This window comes from Triturus cristatus, chromosome 6 (genome assembly GCF_964204655.1).
Source record: "Triturus cristatus chromosome 6, aTriCri1.1, whole genome shotgun sequence".
Classification (NCBI taxonomy): domain Eukaryota; kingdom Metazoa; phylum Chordata; class Amphibia; order Caudata; family Salamandridae; genus Triturus; species Triturus cristatus.
The window spans coordinates 1,858,261,917-1,858,282,093 of NC_140589.1; the positions used below are offsets into that span (position 1 = coordinate 1,858,261,917).

The 20,177-nt window shown below is 42.5% G+C and overlaps 1 protein-coding gene across 21 annotated transcripts in view; it reads right to left on the minus strand.

The window, feature by feature from the left end:
• LOC146822208 (uncharacterized) overlaps positions 1-20,177 on the minus strand; it is a 260,616-nt gene that overhangs the window by 49,286 nt on the left and 191,153 nt on the right. For 20 of the 21 annotated variants that reach the window (XM_085613358.1, XM_085613354.1, XM_085613342.1 and 17 more), the window contains 4 exons: positions 14,007-14,150; positions 10,599-10,745; positions 5,591-5,752; positions 2,601-2,747 (listed from right to left, as the gene is read on the minus strand). In XM_085613358.1, the coding sequence (XP_085469484.1) occupies positions 2,601-2,747; positions 5,591-5,752; positions 10,599-10,745; positions 14,007-14,150 (600 nt within the window). The remainder of the gene's footprint in view (positions 1-2,600; positions 2,748-5,590; positions 5,753-10,598; positions 10,746-14,006; positions 14,151-20,177) is intronic. The other variant, XM_085613344.1, reaches the window with a different exon arrangement.

Below are 20,177 nucleotides of genomic sequence, written 5' to 3' on the forward strand. Positions count from 1 at the left end.
ATTAGACATCACATTCCACAGCGTAGTCTTAGATCTGCATCAGCCGCCCTTCTGGTGGTGTCAAGGATAAAGACTTTAAAGTGGGGCGGTAGAAGCTTTCGCTACCTTGCTCCGAAGCTATGGAATGCGCTGCCCATCAGACTTAAAAAACAAACCAATCTGCTGATGTTCCGAAAAACCTTGAAAACATGGTTATTTGCCCCTTAGCCATAGCCTATCCTACTGTTCCCTGCATAGGTTGAAGACAGCCAGCGCTAAGATGCCACGGCATACATGCGCTCTATAAAACCTTTCATTTCCTTTCATTTTATTTTAGTACTGCACAAATACTTTACACATTGCCTTTAAGTTGAAGCTGTCTGTTCTGCGCTATTGCTGCTAGGGGGTTGAGCCTCGTATTTAGTGGCTTTAGTGGTTCACTTGGTAAGGATTGTGCACAGTCAACATGCATAAAAGCAACATGCAAATTTCCTGTCTCTTTCGATGCTTTCTCATGCTACATCCCGGGTCTTATCGAAACATGTTAAAACACAGGTATTTATAGGTGGTGTGTCATTTAACATCTAGTCAATGTAAATAAGATCTCTCTTATGTAATTGTATATGAAACTGACAAATCTGAAACCAGTTTTTAAAGGTCTTTCTTCTATAACGTATATTTTATTCTTGAAAAGAATGCTACTCTGATCGAGTCACTGACATGTCTGAGTTTGCCTTTAGTGAAATGCATTGTTGAGTGCTCCAGGTGAGGCCTCGGTGGACTCTGTAACTTTGACCCTGCCCAGGATGCACCATTGTCCTTAGTAACCTGGTGTTCAATAGTGTGTTCACCATGACCAGGATTGCCCTGCTGATCCTAGCAGGTATGGAGGCCTTGCCTCTGCTCCGACATGGTCTCCCTTGAAATAAGTAGCCGCTGCGCCACCTGTGCTCACTCCAAAGTCTTAAGACATTTGCTTCCACTGAGGTCCACGAGGGTTCTGCACACCCTGTTGTGTTTGCACTTCAAGGCTTCACTTACAGCTCTTGCACCTCCTTATCACTAATGTTGCCATTGCCTTCCGTGAAAAGGCGGTCTGACCTCTTTGAAGCCAAAGCGGGTGTGGTCCAGGTATTGCAGCATTTGCACGTCATTTTGAGCTGCAGTTCACACATACCATCGAGAATCAGTGCCCACAGCTAGACACTTGAGGGGAAACGGGCATCACATCTTGGCTGTTACCTCGCACAGACTTTACCATGCAGTTGTTGCAACGCATGTGCCATTGCCACGCATAGCCTTTACCACGCGGTTGTTACAATGCATCTACCGTTACCACACACAGCCTTTACCACGCATTTTTTACAACGCAAATGCCTTTACCAAGCATGCCTTTACAACGAATTACGCTGTAAAGGTATGAATGGGTAGGGCATTCCAGTGGTGTGGGCATATGAGTGGTAACAGTGGCAAAGGCACCTGTGGGGCAATCAGTGTTGTTAGAGGAGACAAAGAGACCTTTCCACGTCCTCTTTATGGCCGGCACCTCAGCCTTGAAGAGCTACAGAGTCGTTGTCGTGAGGTAAGGGGAATTGGGTATGGGCCGGGGGGAGGGGGTTGAGGGCCGGGCATGGCTTTGGGTGGTATTTTTAAGCACTGGGGGCATGTGTGCCAGGGCCTGTTTTAGGGCTTTGTGCTGTTTTTTCATATAAGGACTGGAGGCCAGGGGGGTTGTGCCAGGGGTCCAGTTGTAGGGCTCAGGGCTGGGGCTGGGTAGTTTTTTAAAGGACACAAACTACTACAGGCAAGGGGAGGTTGCACCGAGGTCCAGTTTAAGGGCTATGGGTAGGGGCCGGGTAATTTTTCAGAGTGCTGGGGGCCATGGGAGGTCACGCCGGTGTCCTGTTTTAGGGCTCAGGGCTGGGGTCAGGGAAAACCTTCACCATGAATATGCTTTTAACATTCATGCTTTTACAACGAAATAAGTTGTAAAGGCATGCGTGGTAAAGGCACAATCATTGTAAAACAATGTGCGGTAAAGGTTGTGCATGGTAATAGCATTCACGTTGTAATGCACACGTTGTAAAGGCATGCGTTGCAATGGAATGTGTTTTTTCGTCATACATCCCCCTTGAGCACCCCAAGGGTAGGTTGTTGAGAAAATGGCCTCTCTTTCCTTGTGGGTCACAATACAATGATGTCACTTGTTTCTGGCTGTGCCTTTTTAAAATAGAAAAGTTATTAGTTATTTCATCAGAAAGGTATAGAAATTAAAACGGGAAAAAGTGCAACTGTGCACAATGTACATCTCTGTGACTGTGCTTGCTGACACAAAGCTTTGAACGGTTATCAGCTGTTGAGGACAAGCGGTAGCCATTGGCACAGAATAAGCTGTGCTCTTCATAGCCACCAGCACTGGGGAGAGACATCAGCAGTCCTTTGGAGAAGTGCATGCTCTTCCCTTCAACTCCCCTTTCTACTTGTGGCACTGTAAAATGGGAGAGGCTTCACTGGTGGCGCCCTGTAAATGCATATCTTGGGAATGAGAGATGCTGTTCCTAGCATGATCCCTTAGAAAGGGTCTCACTGCAGTCACCTAGTAGCCCTTTAAGTCTACTCACCCGTCTCAGCACATTCCATCCTGCAGGCTCCATGGCAACAGCATCTCTGAGTCCCAGGACACTGGCTGTCTCTGCTGCATTCGGCAGGAGCAGGGCGGGCAAACAGGCAGATGGACCGGTTGAAGGCCGGGCAGGATCCAAGTTTATCTGAAACAGAAGTCAGAATGATGTCGGGACTGCATGGGCTTTTATGATAAATAACAAAGCATTATTTAAGAAAAAACATACTTTTAAAAAGCAATGTAGGTTGCCAGGTATATTATTACTTAATAGCAACACAAATGTTCTAAATCAACAAGGTTAAATATGCAGGTGTGCTATTCAGACCAGGTGGTGGGCTTTCCCCTTTCTGCAACACTGGTAAGACTTTGCTAAAGCTCTGTGGGGCAAATGTATTGATATGTCATGCGATGCAGCAAGACAGCTTGCTGCGCTGAGTGAAAGGGAGAGAGCAGAAATATATATCAGAAGCATCCCGCCCCCCGCCGCTTGACGACCTTCTCCAAACAATGGAGCACGGACCACAGAGTTAACATGGAGCAGCCATAACGCGTTTCGGTTCCGTAGGACCTTGATTACATGACGCGCATCACAGCCCCCATTGCTTTTTCATACAATTTTTTTACCCATTTCTTAAAGTGCCATGTGCAAGCTAAAAATGGTCATAAACTTAAATATAATACTTGGGGCCAGATTCACAAGCCCCTTGCGACATTTTTACGACACCGTTGCGTCACTTCTGTGACGCAGCGGTGTCGTAAACAATGTGCCACCACGCCACAAATTTACAATGAGACACATCTAGTGAGATGTGTCACGTTGTACAGCCTTGCGCTATATTATACCTGCGTCAGGTATAATGTATGCAGGGTGGGCATTCCATCACAAGGAACCCCCTTAAAAATGACGAGTCACTTTTACATGCCCGCTGCGTCAAAACTTTATGCCTGCTTGTAGCAGACGTAAGGAGTGACGCAGCACTATGGGTATGCTCCACCCCTGAGCAGTGCTGGAGTTGCGTCTTCTTGCGACACGACTCCAGCACTGCGTCACCTATACGCTGACAGATGCGTCACGCATCTGTCTCTCCTTGCGCCACGGTGCGCTACATTGTAAATGCGGCGCATCCATGGTGGCGCAAGGGGTCCCTAACGTCACGCAAAATAACTGCCGCATCCCTGCTGATCTGCAGGGATGCACCAGTTATTGTAAATCTGCCCCTGCATGTTTACAAATGTCCTTGTATTGCACCAACCTTATGTTGAGAGCCACCAATGTAATTGTACATAAAACTTTGCGTGGACTCCAATACCATACTGTTTCAGATTAAAGTATAAATACCAACTCTCTAAAACTCTCTACGAGCGGGTTTATCCTCCATCATTGAAATGACACTGTTCATGGTAACGCTAACAACTGTTAAAACCTCGTGCAACATTTCTGTCTAATACAGCTTGTGCAAATATTGCCAAATACAGTACTATGGACCAGGTGTCGTCGTTGTTTTCTGCATGACTCCGTAAAGTGTCATATATATATAATCTCAGTCACACTTATTATCCTCAAAAAGTATTTTCATTTATTTTCATAAAAACATCCATATGTAATTGCATTTATAAGATCGCATCCTTGGGTTAAAAGGGCTTTACGTAGTCCGTCATTTTCTAATACATCCTCAATTGCTAAAATTCATAATCACACAATAACACAAGAATCATTTTTTTTTAAATCCCAATAAAAGTAATCTGCCACATGAATCTATTTATTCAAATTCTGTATTAATTATCGTTTAATGCATTTTCATTTGTTCTATATAAGCAAACGTTGCACCCCAGTGTATCGTGAGTGCACAAAAGGAAAGTTTGTTTATTGTCTTAACACTACCCTGGCCCTTTTGGCAACCCAGGGTGACTCTCCTTTTTCTGCAGTAGAATAGACAGAGTACAGAAAGCAGAGGGAACCTTCCCCCACTGCTCCGCCAAAGCACCACAGTGATGTGTCGGTTATTCCTCATCTACAGAACGGGGGCGTTCTTCAAGTTCTGTAGCCCAGAGTCAAGAGAATTCCAAATAAGTGACAACAGTATTTTCTGTCTGAATCAGGATTATGAGGTATGTGAGAAAACCCACACTTGTTATATTTTCCCCAGACGCATTCCTCTAGTGAAACCATGGCAGAATGTATCTGGGGAGAGTGTGTGGAATAAAGGTAGACATGGGTTCTTGTGAATACACTGATTTTTGTGGTTATTGCAGATTCCAAGAATTCCAACTTGTAATACCAAGAGAAGTTTCACCAAGTAGTTTTGGTATTTGGTATTTTCTATAGAAGGGAAATGCCCAGATAGGAACATTGTTATACTAGTAACAAGGGCCTTGAATAGTTCATCTGGACTAACAAGCAGAGCACCATATAACACCACCTACAGCAGAGGTATTTGGGCAAACACTCATATGACCACCAGCAAAGCAGGGGATGCAGGAACCGCCTCATGTCTGCCAGTCCTGTCTGCTCATGAATAGCACAGAGAGGAGGGCATCTCCACGACCTGCCATCTAAGCCACCAGCCCAAGTGCTGGTTTCTTTCTCATAGGAAAGATTCCTCTAAAACTCATCTCTTCCTTTTCTGTATCAATCTGGTTCCATAAAAAAACTCAAAAATCCCCACTTTGTTTCATGAATCTAAGGAATAGTATGGTTAAAAACTTACCATGCCAAGAAGAATCAGCAACATGTTCACCCAAAAATGCTTCTTTCTCTGCAATGACTCTTACTTTGATGGAGAAGCTTCCAGTGCCATGGGGGTGAACTCTATAAGTATCAGGACCTGAATCGGCCACAATGGTAAATGGGAGATTCACGGGACAAAGTCTAAAGCGGCTTTGTGTTTTCTTCTGCCTGCCTTTCATTTCCTTTCAGAGATCAGCATAGAGTGCCTGTCTGTGGAGTCCTAGGTGTCTCATTGTGGAAAAATTGGCTAAGTCAAGTACCTTGTAAGGGCTTCTTGCACTGCAGCTTGCAGCCATATTCACAGCACTTCTCATCTCCTGGGCATTGCTGGTCTGTGGCACACGCATTCATTGGCCGGCTGGGGAAAGTGGCACATGTCGGGTAGCTGGGAGGCGTAGGACACAATCCAGGCTTATTTGGAACTGAAAAAGTCAACACATTTATTTGTCAAATTAGGTAGAGAGATGCATGAGAAAGAGAAATATGATAAACAGATAAGCTCTAGCAGTCACATTATGAAATACCTTCATTGGGGTGTCTCTGTAAGCAGGAGACATTGTCTTGTGAGTAGATGCTAGTGGGACTGTCAGCCTGGAGCCTGTCATATTATAGAATTGGAGACTGAACCATAGGTCATGTAAAGAGGAGAAGCTTTCACTCAAGCTTATTAACGAGGGAGACACCATACATGTGAGTGAAGATGGTGACATTACTGATCAAGCAATGCTAGCAACAACAGGAGAGGATACATAACTGCTTTAATGGAAAAAGCCTATGCTTAGTAAGGGGCACCACCAACTGTACACTCCAGAATTCAATAGCCATGGAGACACTCAGTCCATGGAACACTGTTTCCGAACGTCAGAGGTTTATTCGGAGAATATTGGATTGCCCACATGCTGGTCCACAATGTGATGATCCTACTTGTTCTGTGTATTATGCAGCGTTAGTTCATTCTCATCTCAAAGCTACCTCACAACCATTCCCCAATGTACCCCTTGTTTACTATGACAACCGTCTGTTCAATGCAAGCACTACACACTTAATGCAGAAACTGCAGGGTGTTCAAAATGTGGGCTCTTTTCTCCTTGCATACGTTTCTGTATTTCAACAATGGATCCACTTGTTTTGGGACAGAAATAGGGCCCCTGCATGGTTTGGGCAGACGTGTATCCCTACCTCAAGTGTATGATAGTAATCTGTAGCTTTCTGACCCCCAAAACACACAACAATCATGCATGTGTGCTGTTGCCGTTTTTTGACACAGATTGGGATTACCATAATGGAGCTCTGCAGCCTGAAGTGGCACACTATATGTTCAATTGTTATAGAGAGTGACTTTGATCAGCTTGCTGAGCTGTAGAGGACTGACAGTAGTTGCAGCAATAAAAGTTAGAGGCAATGCAAGCTTTCTACCTGTCTTTGCCAAGGAGAGTCACCTGCTGTCCTCTTCCACATTTGTAAATTGTTTTGCTGGTCTCCATATCCTTCACTCATCCATGTGGGACATGGATGTCAAATGTATATACCTGCATAGAGGTTGTGTGCAGGGCACGTGTGACACATGGCTATAGCTATAATGGAATCTATTCTGTATGTGCTACATTCAAGTTGCACCTATGACAGAGAGTGCCCAGAGAGTAGTTGTGGATTGTAGGGATCCTCCTGTATTATGCATCTTGTGTAGTTTCCATTGTTGTACATGTAGTTTGCACCCAAACAAGTTTGAAAATTTTGATTCTGTGGATTTTGGAATTCCACATGCAGAAATTCCAAGGTATGCTCCTACGCAAAGTTGTCTGTATTGTTAGTTCCTAGGCACTGGGCACTGGCCAGGTTTCTCTGTAAAAGACTAGAAGAGTAGGCCATAGTTATTCATCTTGATCCTTCATCATAGGCTTTGTTTGAGAAGGCCCTGATGAAGAATATGTATTATGTGTCCCTAAAATATTATACAAATATATAATTATACATTTTGAAAGATATTACTTCTCACACATGGCCTAGGACAAAGCTTCACTGTGCAGTAAAGCTGCAGCATGAAGAAAAAAAAAAAACTAAAATAATGATCTTACATAACAAATAAAGGGCCCAATTCACAGAACTAATCTGTGACAAACTCCTAAACTTACTACTTTTGGTATTCACAGAAGGCATTTAGTAGTAGTAAATTTAGGATTTTGTTTTACGTTTGACTTAAGACAGACTTAAGACAAACTTAAGACAGACTTAGGACAGACTTAGGACAGACTTAGGACAGACTTAGGACAGACTTAGGACAGACTTAGGACAGACTTAAGACAGACTTAAGACAAAATCCTAACTTTACTACTACTAAATGCTTTCTGTGAATACAAAAAGTAGTAAGTTTAGGATTTTGTCTCAGATTTCTTCTGTGAATCGGGCCCAAAGACGTTCAACACCACTTAGAAACAAGGCTTACAACAAAGATTCAACATGCAGCAAAAACACAGAATGCTTGAAAATAACCAAAGCACTAAAAGTCAATCTCACTTAGACAACCCGAAGTAGGAGTTAAACAGGATCACTTTACAATAAACAATGAGACCACAGAAAACGCAATCAAATATTTAGAATAACATTCAGCAGATTGGAAATGATACTGAAACTATAACATATTTAAGATATTTAAATGAGAAAGTCATGCAACCATTCTGATTAAAGGTTCCCTGAAATAGAAAACTCCAAAGTTTAAAATATGTGGAGTAGAAATGATCTCTTTGAGCTGAACAGCCTGGGATGCTACCTGAAATTGTGGTGCCCTACAAGATAACATTTGATGTACCTCAATTTGATATGAAAAAAGAACAAACAAAAATAGACCCTAATGGAAAACAAAAACACAAACTACTATACAGGAAGAAAAGCATAGAAGAATATTTACTTACTGGAAAAAAATCCAAATACAGAGAACCTATGACCAAATACAGAGCAAGTGATCACAACATAGAGAAAAAGACCAAGTATAATAATAATGCATTTTGAGCCACTAAAAAAACAAGATACACTTCCTCATTTACTGCCCAAAAATGATGAATTAAGAACCTGTTCCTGCCAGAAACTGCCTCGAACAATCATTTACTTCACAAAGTTGAATTAAGGACAGGAGATCCACAGCCACGTTAGAAAGACCAGAGATGGAAGGGACAGGAGCAAAATAGCTTGAGGCACCATCATAAACAAAACAATGTATTAAAAAATATATTTAATGGCTAAGAAGCCCAACAAATCTTTGACAATACTTGTAAACCGGTACATTACTGAAACTGAACTGAAATTGAGAAAAGGAGAGAGAGAGAGAGAGAGAGAGAGAGAGAGAGAGAGAGAGAGAGAGAGTAAGACAGATGAGGAGACTTCGGTTACATAATATGTGACATAAACTTCCAGGGCCACAGACTAAAACAGAACAAATAGACTTTTGCCCCAACCGCAGGATAATGGGATTTTCTTTCCAAAACTGTAACAACCTGGATAGTATGTGAAACTGACCAGATGCCACCTCTTGTGCCATCACAGCATGCATCCGTTAACTTCAAGTTTTAGGATCCCCACCATTTCATTGGCTAACACCACATGTTTTTGTTAAGGGGAGGCAAGAGGCCTGACTAGCACCACCTTCTTTTATTTGAGTTCCCTAGTTTTAGTTAACTAACCCCATTCTAACTTCATTTTTTTATCGCACCATTGATGATTTAATGTCACTGAATGCAATCTAGTGGAGACACAAAGTGATGATCAATCACCCAGTCTGGGAGTAGCATGTTAATCGACTATTTGAAACATTAATTATCTACCATCTCACAGGTCTCGTTTTGCTTTACAATGAGGAGTGGAAACTACAGATACAGATACAGATCTTCAGAAGCATGCCATCCTACAAATTATTCTATTCAAAATTTTAAAGAATCAGACACCTAAGAATCCATGAGTGTGAGAATAGAACCATTTCACCCGGATTGTAACCTCTGAATCCAAAGTTAGTGTCTTTTATACTCCCTGCATTCTACTTTTTCAGTCACACAATTAAGATTTTGTTTTTCAGCAGTACTCAGTTGACTATGTGCTGCCAAAGGTACAGAGTCCCTCCATGGCTTCAGGTAGCTTCTTTGCCCCAGTTGAGCGGTACCCAGTCCATACCTCTTACAGGTGCCTCATGCTCTTGGTTTTCAAGGTATCCCCTTGTCGGGTGCTGTGAGTAATGCTGGAAACTCTCACAAGGCGTCCCCTTGTCTAGCTCTTGATGTTTAAAAACACTACAACAGACTTACCCATATTAACAGGCTGTCCCAGCACTTTCAGACCATGTTTCTGCCAGCTGTGCAGGCTCATGAACTTGAAGATCCTTGTTTTAAGCTCTGATTAGTAAAATAGGTTCTGCAAATAAATCGGCAAATTCCACAGGTTTTCTTTGAGACAGTAATACAGAAACCAGGATATGACAGGGTGGGTAGGTGAGTAGTAGGAACATTATATTGGAACACTAATAGAAAGCACATTCTACAATTTAATATGTTATCATTTTAGAGAAAGAACTATTACAAATTATCCCTTTTTGTTGGCCAATGATTTTGGTTATGGCATCAACATCTGGGGGAAGATGGAGGGGGCACTCACTCACCAGCTACCTTTAAAGGAAACATTTCGATCCATGAATATCCCACAATGAGTAGCTGGGAGTAATAACTCTAGCCGTATTCTTGTGACCAATGTCATAATGGATGTTAGTAAGTATCAGCACTTTTGTGAACAAAAGAAGTCTTCTCATAGGGTCTGGTCACAGCCCAGCCTCCATTCGCTCAGACTCATGACAGCACTTTGCTGCACTTTCAAGCGAGTGTAAAAAACAGGGCACACATTTTGGAACAAATATCAAATGAAAAACCCTCTTATCCATACCATCTAAAAACAGTTTGACATTAAATGCTCAACTAGTTGTCATCTCCTTAGCCACTCATTGATCAATCAAGAAATATAATTAGGAGTACAAGTGTAGAAGTTACACACACAGATACAGCTGCTGTGCAGTGTATATAGAGGGAGCGGAAGTCTGTTCCTCACTCAAGGCAAAATAAATATCCCATCAACATGAGATTTTTGAATTCTACAGATTTCACTAGATGAAGGCAGCACTTGTTCATTCGTATAAGATGATGCTGTGTCTTTCTAAGTCAGGTTCAGCTTGAAAGCAGAAATACAAGTTAAGAACTGACAACAACATCAGCCATGACTCCATCTTGGCACAAGTACCTGTCTCTGGAGCCTTGCACTTCAATCCACACTGGAAGTAGCAGCACTTCTGATCCCCTGTGCAGTCACCATCATTCTTACACTGATCGTCTTCAGCTCGGAAGCACCTTATGGTGTCTTTTGGACACATTCCTTGCTTTGGTTTCACTGAAAACAGTAGTGAATTTGTTACATGGTATCTGCTCTTGAACAAAAGACCCATTATATCATACAGTGAAGTAGGTTTCACCAAAATTGGGTGGTGGGGGGTTTCAAGGGCTAAGGAAATGACTCATAGACAATGTAGATAGGTGGCTTGTGGTGGGGTAAGGTTATGTTAGTGGTGGAGAGTGTTATCTCAGTGCCGCAAGAAGAGGTAATGACAGATAGTTCATCCCAGTAAGCAGGGACTGAAGGGGATGTGAGAAGTACAGTTTAGGGTTGTCTACAGTGGCAAACTGTGTAATACCATAGAGTATAGATATTTGAACTGGAGTGGTGTACCATAGAGCTGTATGGAGAAGGGTGGAGTAATGTATACTGGATTAGCTTATAATGTAGTGACGTGTACTGAAGTGTTGTAAACTGGAGTGGCATTCTCTAAATAGTGTACAGTGTAGCAGCGCAAAGTCAACTGGTATGTAGTGGAGTGGCGTAAAGCAGAATGTGTAAATTAAAGGAAATGTACCATTAAATTGTGTGAAAATATGTCAATGTTATATCTCCGAAATATATATTCTAATATGGAAATGGAAATGTTAATTTTCTGGTTGCATATGTAAGCAGTGTAAGTAATGTTAAATTTATAAGTTGTTCACTACATAGTTATATATTATGATATGGTATACGGTGTTAAGTGCACAATATACAAAAGTACATGGTGCTGACAATTGGTTATATGAATAGCTAATGGCTGTGTTTACCAAAGCAAAAAAATCAGCCAAGTACTTTTTATCACAATTTTGCATTACTGTAAGGTCAGTGTTTCGTAGCCTTCTGCATTAGGGTCTTACATATAGTCATGTATTATGTTTTATTGTTATTAACAACCAATTACCACTTCCTTTATGTGGTAATAGGTTAACCTTTCTGTTTATAATTTTGTATATATTATTGACATTGTGATTTTTGTACATTTTGTCTCTTAATAACTTAGCACCTGTTTCACAAATGTCTGGCAAATTTTGCAGACCTGTTACAACTGTTTAATTGATAGATATCAATATGGCAGAATTAGATATTATGGTGTGCCTATGATTCTCATGGGTAGTGCAGGTAAGCAATGTACCTATTTTAGAATTATTTAGGTATTTAAAGTTAAGAATATCTATTAGTGCGGTATTTTACCAGAATGTTAGGATATTTCATGGTACCACCATTTTACATAATGATGACAAGTCATGAGATAATTGGCCAATCATTGGCCGTACAAAAGTGAAAGCACCTATGTTATTTTTAAGTACACTTTGCTCATTTTCTGCTTATGCCTTCCAATTTAGGTAAGTATTAGGTTTGGTATTTTTCCCCTAACTATAACAGGTAGAGCAAAATATTTGTATGTATAAAAAAATATATGAAGTAGAGGGGTACTAATGGTATCCCAAAAATATTTCCATAAATTGGTATACCAGTGTATAGTGATGTTATTTTTTTTAAGTAGTGCAGTCATTTTAAGTAATTAACGCACATCTCTGTGCACATATTTGTGAATAATTAAATATGTACAAAATTGAAAATACACTTTAGCATACTATATTTATAAAACATACTATCCTAAAGATTATTTTCAATGATATTGTATGTCATTTTTTTTTACATTCTTTTTGGAACTCCGGTTGTACCATGGTACTCTGTATTTAAAAAAATATTTATATTTATAAACATAATTATTTTTGCCTACCTATTACCACTTTACTAAAGTGTTTATAGGTGTGGGAAAAATACCAAGTATAATACTTATAGTGCTTGAAAGATAAAACGCAGCACACAGGCAAACTGGAGCTGGAAACAAAATGGCTACCTTAAACTTTTGTGAAGGCAGTCAATAGCCTATCAGCTAATGACTTGTCATCAATATATACTTTGGTAATACCACAGATATCACTACATTTAAAAAACTTCAAACTTGAAAAGTACTTACCCTACTAACCTGCCATACCCCACAGAATCATTTTTCCCATAGCAGTTTTTCTTTTGCTATTAACTTTGGTACTGTTTGAGGAACCTTCACGAAAGTTAAGAAAAAAGTGCCCTGGTTTACCTAGTTCTGCCTGGAAAGTTTTGGAGCGATTCGTCAAGCAGGGGTTTAGAAAAATGGGGAGTCCCAAAATGATTTTTCCTCATTCAATGTTTATGGGTATTTTTCAATGTTTAGACTTGGCTACAGGCCGAACCCTCGAATGGATTTGCACCAAATTTGGCATAAAGCTAGCTTTTGCTCCATAATGTGCACTTCTTGTAATTTGGTGTAGATCTGTTAAGTAGTTTTGAAGTTATTAAAGAAATAAACTTTGTATATCTAGGGACGCAAATCAATTTATATATTATTTTACGTAAAAAAAAGCATACAAATTCACTGAAAAAAACAAAGGTGACAAGCATGTTATAGTTAGATTCAGATTTTACCCGCACAAAACCATACAAGTTGAATTGCTATAGTCATACTTCTGTTAAGAAACTTAAACCCATGACCTAAAGTTACTTAACGGCATGTGTTACAGCTTCTTTAGATAAGTCTAACTATAACTGCTGAATTTCTATGGTTCTGTGTGGGTAAAATATTAACCTAAATATAATGTTCCTGTAACCTTTAGCTTTTTCAGTGTCTGCACCACAAATCTTATTACAAAAGATGCTGGAAGGTATATGTATGTTTAGCCTCTAGATGATGCTGGAGACGACATATAGCAGAGATATCTAAATACAAGTATATAGACAATACAGAAATTGAATGTATTGTAGCAAGGATGTATTGCTAGGAAGAGGAACTGTTAGATATGGTGCGGAAAGAATAGCACATGCATAGAGCCATGTACCAGCAGGGGTAGTGATAACATAAACCATCAAAGAAGTGAAATCAAAAATATTTCCCATTTACAGTCAGTTACAGCAGCATAAGAAAATAAGAAAAATTGCCCCTGTTCTGGTAAAGATATGACACAGATTGAGAATTCTGGTTGCTGTCAACATTTCCTAAAATCAGAAAACACTGCGATGGAGATGCATGAAATAATAAATAGATCTCTCTCTCTTTAAGTTGCTCTTGGTTATCTTCCGATGACCTTCGAAATACCTGATTGGATACCCATGGTTTTAAAAGAGGAGAGCAAATCACACGATGGGAACCCAGCAACACTAGTTGTAGGATTTAGGGTCCCATGTGGCCTGCGCTTTGAGATCTTAATCCGATATATTGTATATGCCTGTTACCTGTTGTGATGTTTGTGCATTGCTGGGTGCAGACCGGGGTGCAGCACTTTTGTGATCCTGGGCAGTCACTGTCTTGTTTGCATTTTGGAGGAAGTAGAGGAGTTGCACATCTTGTAACTGGCACGGGGCACTCGCCAGGTTTCTCTGTAAGAGCGCAAATTAGTCATGAAATTCACCAAACCATCCTCTGGCATTTGCAGCATTTTAATCCTTCATAATAGGCCTTGTCTGAGAAGGCCCTGGTGACAAACAAGTAGCATGTCCACATATTATATTAGAACTACAAATATTTAATTGTAGGTGATACTTGTTACTAATTAGCTCTAGCAATATTGTACTAGAGAACCTGTAATCTAAGTGCCCTTCCCCCAACTACCCACCCATAAAACCTAATGTTCACGCGAGGCTTACCACAAAGCTTTAACATGCTGTGACATCATAACATGCTTGAAAATAATTCAAACTAAAATAATGAATTCATAGAACAATTGAAGATGTTTCAATACACAGCAATTAGACACCAGGGATCTTTATTTACCAGCCCCTTGTGGCACATTTCCACTGCCAGAGCATCACTTTTGTGATGCTCAGGAGGTAAACAGTGTAGGCTATATCTACGATGCCACAGAAAGTCACCCTGCATGGCTTTCCATGGCCTCATAGATATGGTGTGAGGTAAGGCAGGTCAAGTCACTGCGTTGCTTCCCATTGCATCGGGGCAGCTTGCTAAGGGAGTTACAGTAGGTGTTCCCATTCAATGCCCATGGAATTTGACATATTCCCAAGATTTACAACATAATGTAAATCTGGGAATGCGTCAAAACCATGTGCCTCCCCAGGGCAGGTGCAACATTTGTTTTTGTGAAGTAATGTGTCTCTATCTACCGAAAAACAACCAGATTTCAATGCAGGCCTGCTTGCGCCATGGCTTTAGGATGTCTGTATTGGTGAAAGGCTGCCTAAATGGTGCCAGTCCAAAGGAAAGAACAGGGATGCATTCTATTTACGTAATTAGGATGCATACATGCACTTTCTTTAAGGCGTAGCAAACTAGCTTCCGGTGCCGCGTTACCTCATTTTGTTGTAAATGAGCCCCCAGGTCTACAGCACAGATACAAAATGCACCAAACCCACAGCATGCCTGAAAATAAAGAAAACTAAAATTATATTCTTACAGAACAAATTACATTTGTTCAACACCTCTTACACAAGGATTCACTATGAAGCAAACTTACAAAAGAAATCCATAATCTTTCAGAACAAATTAAAGACTTTCAATATGACTTGCACACTCTGAAGTGGAAGTGATACAAAATCAGTTTATGTGAACAGTGAGATCGGGGCGTAGCCTGCAGCCCAAGATGGAGGTCGCTTAACCGGGCACTTAATCCTGGAAATTATCCATAACCCCTTCATGGTTGGATGACAGGTGGAGTCACCGGACATGGCGGAATATGTGAGGAATGCTATAATGAGTTGCTGAGAAGATTCGAAGGGCAGCATCCTGAGTTCGATCAGAGAGAAGTTCCCGGGACTTGGAGGGCCTAAATTCTGGGAGTGGCCTGGGGACACGGCGGTCTTGCCCGGCTCCAGTTTGGCATCGAAGAGCTCGGGAGCGGCTTGCGGGTGCATGCAAGGCCCCAGATCTAGGCTTGCGGTGTGCACTCGGCGGTGGCTCTCGGAGGATCTGATCATCATCGGACTATCTACAGCACTTATACAGGCAAGTGTTCGCCATTTGCGACAATGCTGTGAATTCCATCATAAGCAAGGGAAATGGCCTTTCAGAGGGGCGTAGGGCTGGCTGCTTCCTCAACCGAACTTGCTGCGCAGTGCCTGGGGTCTACTCCTGCAGAAGTTCCCTATTGATGCAGAGAAGGGGCCACCTTTAATGGTGGAATTCCCCCCCACTCCGCTACCAGTAGTAAATACGGCCCCTCCCTGGATCTGAGGATTGAGGATTGCGGTGTATGTGAAGCGGTTCCTGCCATTCTGAGCCTCGGTGATAGGAATTGGAGGAGGCCCAGAGGGTGTCCTGAGTGGATCTGTGCCGGCCTGAAACTCCTGGAAATACTCTATAAACGAATGGTGGGGCCTGCTGCTTCCCTTCACCTGGGCACCCCCCCTTCTCAACCTCAACTGGACTTACTGCGCAGTGACTGAGGGTGCATCCGTAGGGATCTTCTTCCGTATAGGTACCTAATTGATACATGGCGGAGACCAACTTTAATATTTGAATTTTACCATCCACTCCACTGCGGGTAGTGAATGCCGCACCTCCCCCTCCTGGATCCAGGGACCGTGGAGTGTGTGAGGCAGTTCCTGCCATGCTGGAGAGCAGTGGTCAGGTTCAGAAGGGGCCCAGCGGGTGTCCTAACTGGATTTGTGCCATCCTGAAGTGCCTGGCAGTGCTCCATACACGACTGGCGGGGCCACCTGCTGCTTCCCTTTGCCTGGGACCTCTTCCCCCTCTACCCCCCTGTAGCCTGATGTGCTACACCTGCAGAGGTGCGAGAACTGTGTTTGGGTGGCAAAGTGACAGTCGTGGGTGAAGATAAATAGATGCTGTGCTTGGGACGCTGATCTAACGTCTTACTGCCTGAAACCAAGCTTGCCTGATCTTTACTAACCATGGGCAGGGGGAAGCCGAGGACCACCTCGAGGTCCGGAAGGACAGGATCTCTCTCACTGCCGTCTCGACAGTTGGAGATGGAGACCGCGACCGCTCCCCCGGTGGATAAGCAGGACATGATCCTGAAAGAAATTCGAGATTCACGCTCTGCGATTAAAAATCAGCTGGGCACAATTTCAGTGGAACTCAATCTAGTTAAAGATGATCATAGGAAGCTGTCCAATAAGGTCAAGAACACAGTGTACCTACTGGACATAATGGGGGTCTCAAGTGACAGAGCATGAGGAGCAATTGAAACAAATACGCCAGCAAATAGACTTCTTGCAAGCCCGAGCAGATGATGCGGAGGAGCGGGTGAGATGCAATAATTTACAGATAGTGGGTCTCCCTGAGGGGATGGAGGGCCCCAATCCAACAATCTACATAGAAGAATGGCTGAAGTCTTCTGTGGCCCCCACAGGTCTGTCTGTGCATTTTACTGTAGAACGAGCCCATCGAGTACGTACTCGCCAACCAATTTCCGGTGCAAACCCATGTCCAATATTGTCTAGAATTCTGAAATATAGGGACCAGGATCATGTGTTACAGGCGGTAAGAGACAATGGCCCATTACAAGTGGACAATGTAAAAATTTCAATATTCCCGGACTACACACTTGCAGTTCAGCAGAAGCACTTCTCATTATTGAAGTCAGAGTCTGGGCGGCGGGCCTGACATTTGCACTGCTTTTCCCTGTCAAACTAAAAATGAACCACAACCAGCCTTCCTCATTTGTTGATACACCTGACAGCGCATGGGATTGGTTGGACAGGCACTTCCCTGATGTATTACCAGAGAGGCGCCTGGTAACAACGCAACCAAAATCGCAGCGGGCCCCCAGAGGCGCAGGACGGGCCTCCTTACGCAGAGCACGGGATCCAGTCCCCCGCCTCACCAACAGGTAATGGAGGGCAGGCAGGAGGCCCTCAGATCTGCTGAGTTGCTCCGAATTTCACGTCCACCAATCAGCACTAGTCCTTCCGATAAGGCGGACACAGACTCTGTCTCTGGAGGTAGTGTGGCACTGTTCCCGTCAGGTTCTATGCAACACAGCGTCATAAATAAGTGACAAAGCTGTTCCTAAAGTGGGTGGGACGGACCATGTAATGATCAAAGGAGTTTTGTGTTTGGATATTGGAACCCTCACACAACCATCAGGATGTCGTGAATCACGTACCCTTCAGGATGTAATGTATCATCATCGGGCTGCTCCTGCGTCGAGTCGGCTGGTGCAATACCCGATGGGGTCTTGTTTAGGGAGCACTCTTATGGAGATCTTTTTATCCAATACAGCCGTTAGGTGAGGTGGGAGTGTGGGGCTCTTTAATGATGTAGATGAAAAGTGGTAGTTGCTAATTAAATAGGAGTCTATGCAACACAGTCATGACTCGTTGGGCTGAACCAGTAGGGTAATAGAAGGAACAGTGCCGCGGCATAGCTAGAAAACACTCAGCCAGCCTTGCAGATAGACCATGAAGGTCCTAAGTGCCTTTCTAACCAGTGTATAATGTACAAGGATTAAGACATAATGCCGCACACACACAAGGGGGGTAGTATGTCAGTCCTGGGCCTGGCCTGTCTAGGGCACGTATACTCACAGTAGATTAACATTCTTGTGAATCAAACAAGCAGCTTACCCCACAGGTGAAAGCAAGAGTTAAAAGTGTATGATGTTGACCTTTTTTGCACAGTTTGGTTGGGCGTCGTTACCTCGTTGGAACCAGTTTTGGGATTTTCTTGTATTGTTTTTATTGTTGCCACACAATCTGATGGAGGATACCTGGGGGTCGGGTTCAGTGGGGCAGGGGTGGGGTGGGGGGGCTTTCTTAAATGATAGCTGAAGATGTTGGTTGCTAAATTGCATACTGTTATATCCATGAATGTTCAGGGAATGTGGTTGGTCCAGAAGCGTCATAGAATAGTTACACAGCTCCACTGCCGCAGGGCTCAAATAGTATATCTCCAGGAGAAGCATTTAATACCATCAGAGACTAGCAAATTGCAGAAAAGATGGAGAGGTCAGGTTTATGCAATGGCAGATAGGGCGCATCTTAGCTATCAGGACTCGACAGGCGGCCACTAAGGGGGAAATCTTACAGGTTAATTCTACAACAGGGATTATAGCGACAGTCCCAAAAGAGATATGCTCTGTTTTTCAAGAGTTTTATCAGAACTTATATAATCCTGAAAATGGAGCCGCCGGTAGTGAAATAGAGAGCTATCTAGAGAGTGCGCAAGTAGAGAAATGGAGGACAGAGCAATAACGGACTCTAATTTTTCGTTAGAAGAGCTAAGAGTAGCAATCAAAGATTTACCAGCCGGGAAAGCGGTGGGTCCTGATCTCATACCACTCGAATTTTATAAGAAATTCCTCACTAGTATAGAAGAGGATCTCTATCAGTTAATGATCGATACGCAAAGAGGGGCGACACCTCTCGAGTCTTGGGGGGAGGCAACCATGGTGGTATTTCTTAAAAAGAATAAAATCTCCACCGACCCCGGGTCATACAGACCTATAAGCCTGATGAACAGCGATACTAAGATCTATTCTAAGATGCTAGCTAATCGCCTTAGTGTCTTTATTGGCAAGATTATCTCCCCCCGCCAGCATGGGTTTATCCCAGGTAGGGGTACAGCGGATCATATTCGCAGAGTCTGTGCCTTGTTTGATGGGACGGCAACCTCACGAGACCCTATGGCTTTAATCTTATTAGACGCAGAGAAAGCGTTTGATAGGGTCTCGTGGGGCTTCCTTTGGGCGGCTTTAGGGAAGGCAAATATAGGAGATGTCTGTATCGGGGCGCTGAGAGCTTTATATAGGAACCCTACGATAAGACTGAGGATCATGGGGGAGCAGAGCGGGGTAATAAAGATCGGATGCGGCACTAGACAAGGATGCCCATGTTCCCCGCTACTTTTTGCTTTCTATATAGATGCGTTTATAAGAAAGATAGAGCTAAATAGAAACATCAGGCCCGTTGTCTTGAATGGATATGAAACAAAAATGTTAGGGTATGCTGATGATTTAGCTATAACGTCTGTGGATCCGGTAGCAGCACTACCAGAGATAGAAAGAGAGGCAACAGTTTATGGGGCGCTCTCAGGGTATAAATTAAACCAGAGTAAAACTCAAATAGTAATTAACAAAAAGGTAATGATGGTGGACAAAAGGATAACAAATTCAGCTATCTATCTAGGGATAACAATAACTTCTGATCTTTCAAAGATAGTGGAAATGAACCTGGGACCGATTATTAAAAAAGCAAAGGGGGATCTAGATAGATTAAATAACTTGTATTTAACAACTATTGGCCGATGTAATTTAATAAAAATGATATTCCTGCCTAAAGTATTATATCTGTTTCGCACTATCCCGCTGAAATTTAATAATAACTGGTTTCGCGAAATAGAATGACTTACAAATCATTTTATATGGGCTAAAGGTAAAACACGGTGAGCACTGAAATTCTTGTCACTACCGAGAGAGCGAGGGGGCCTTG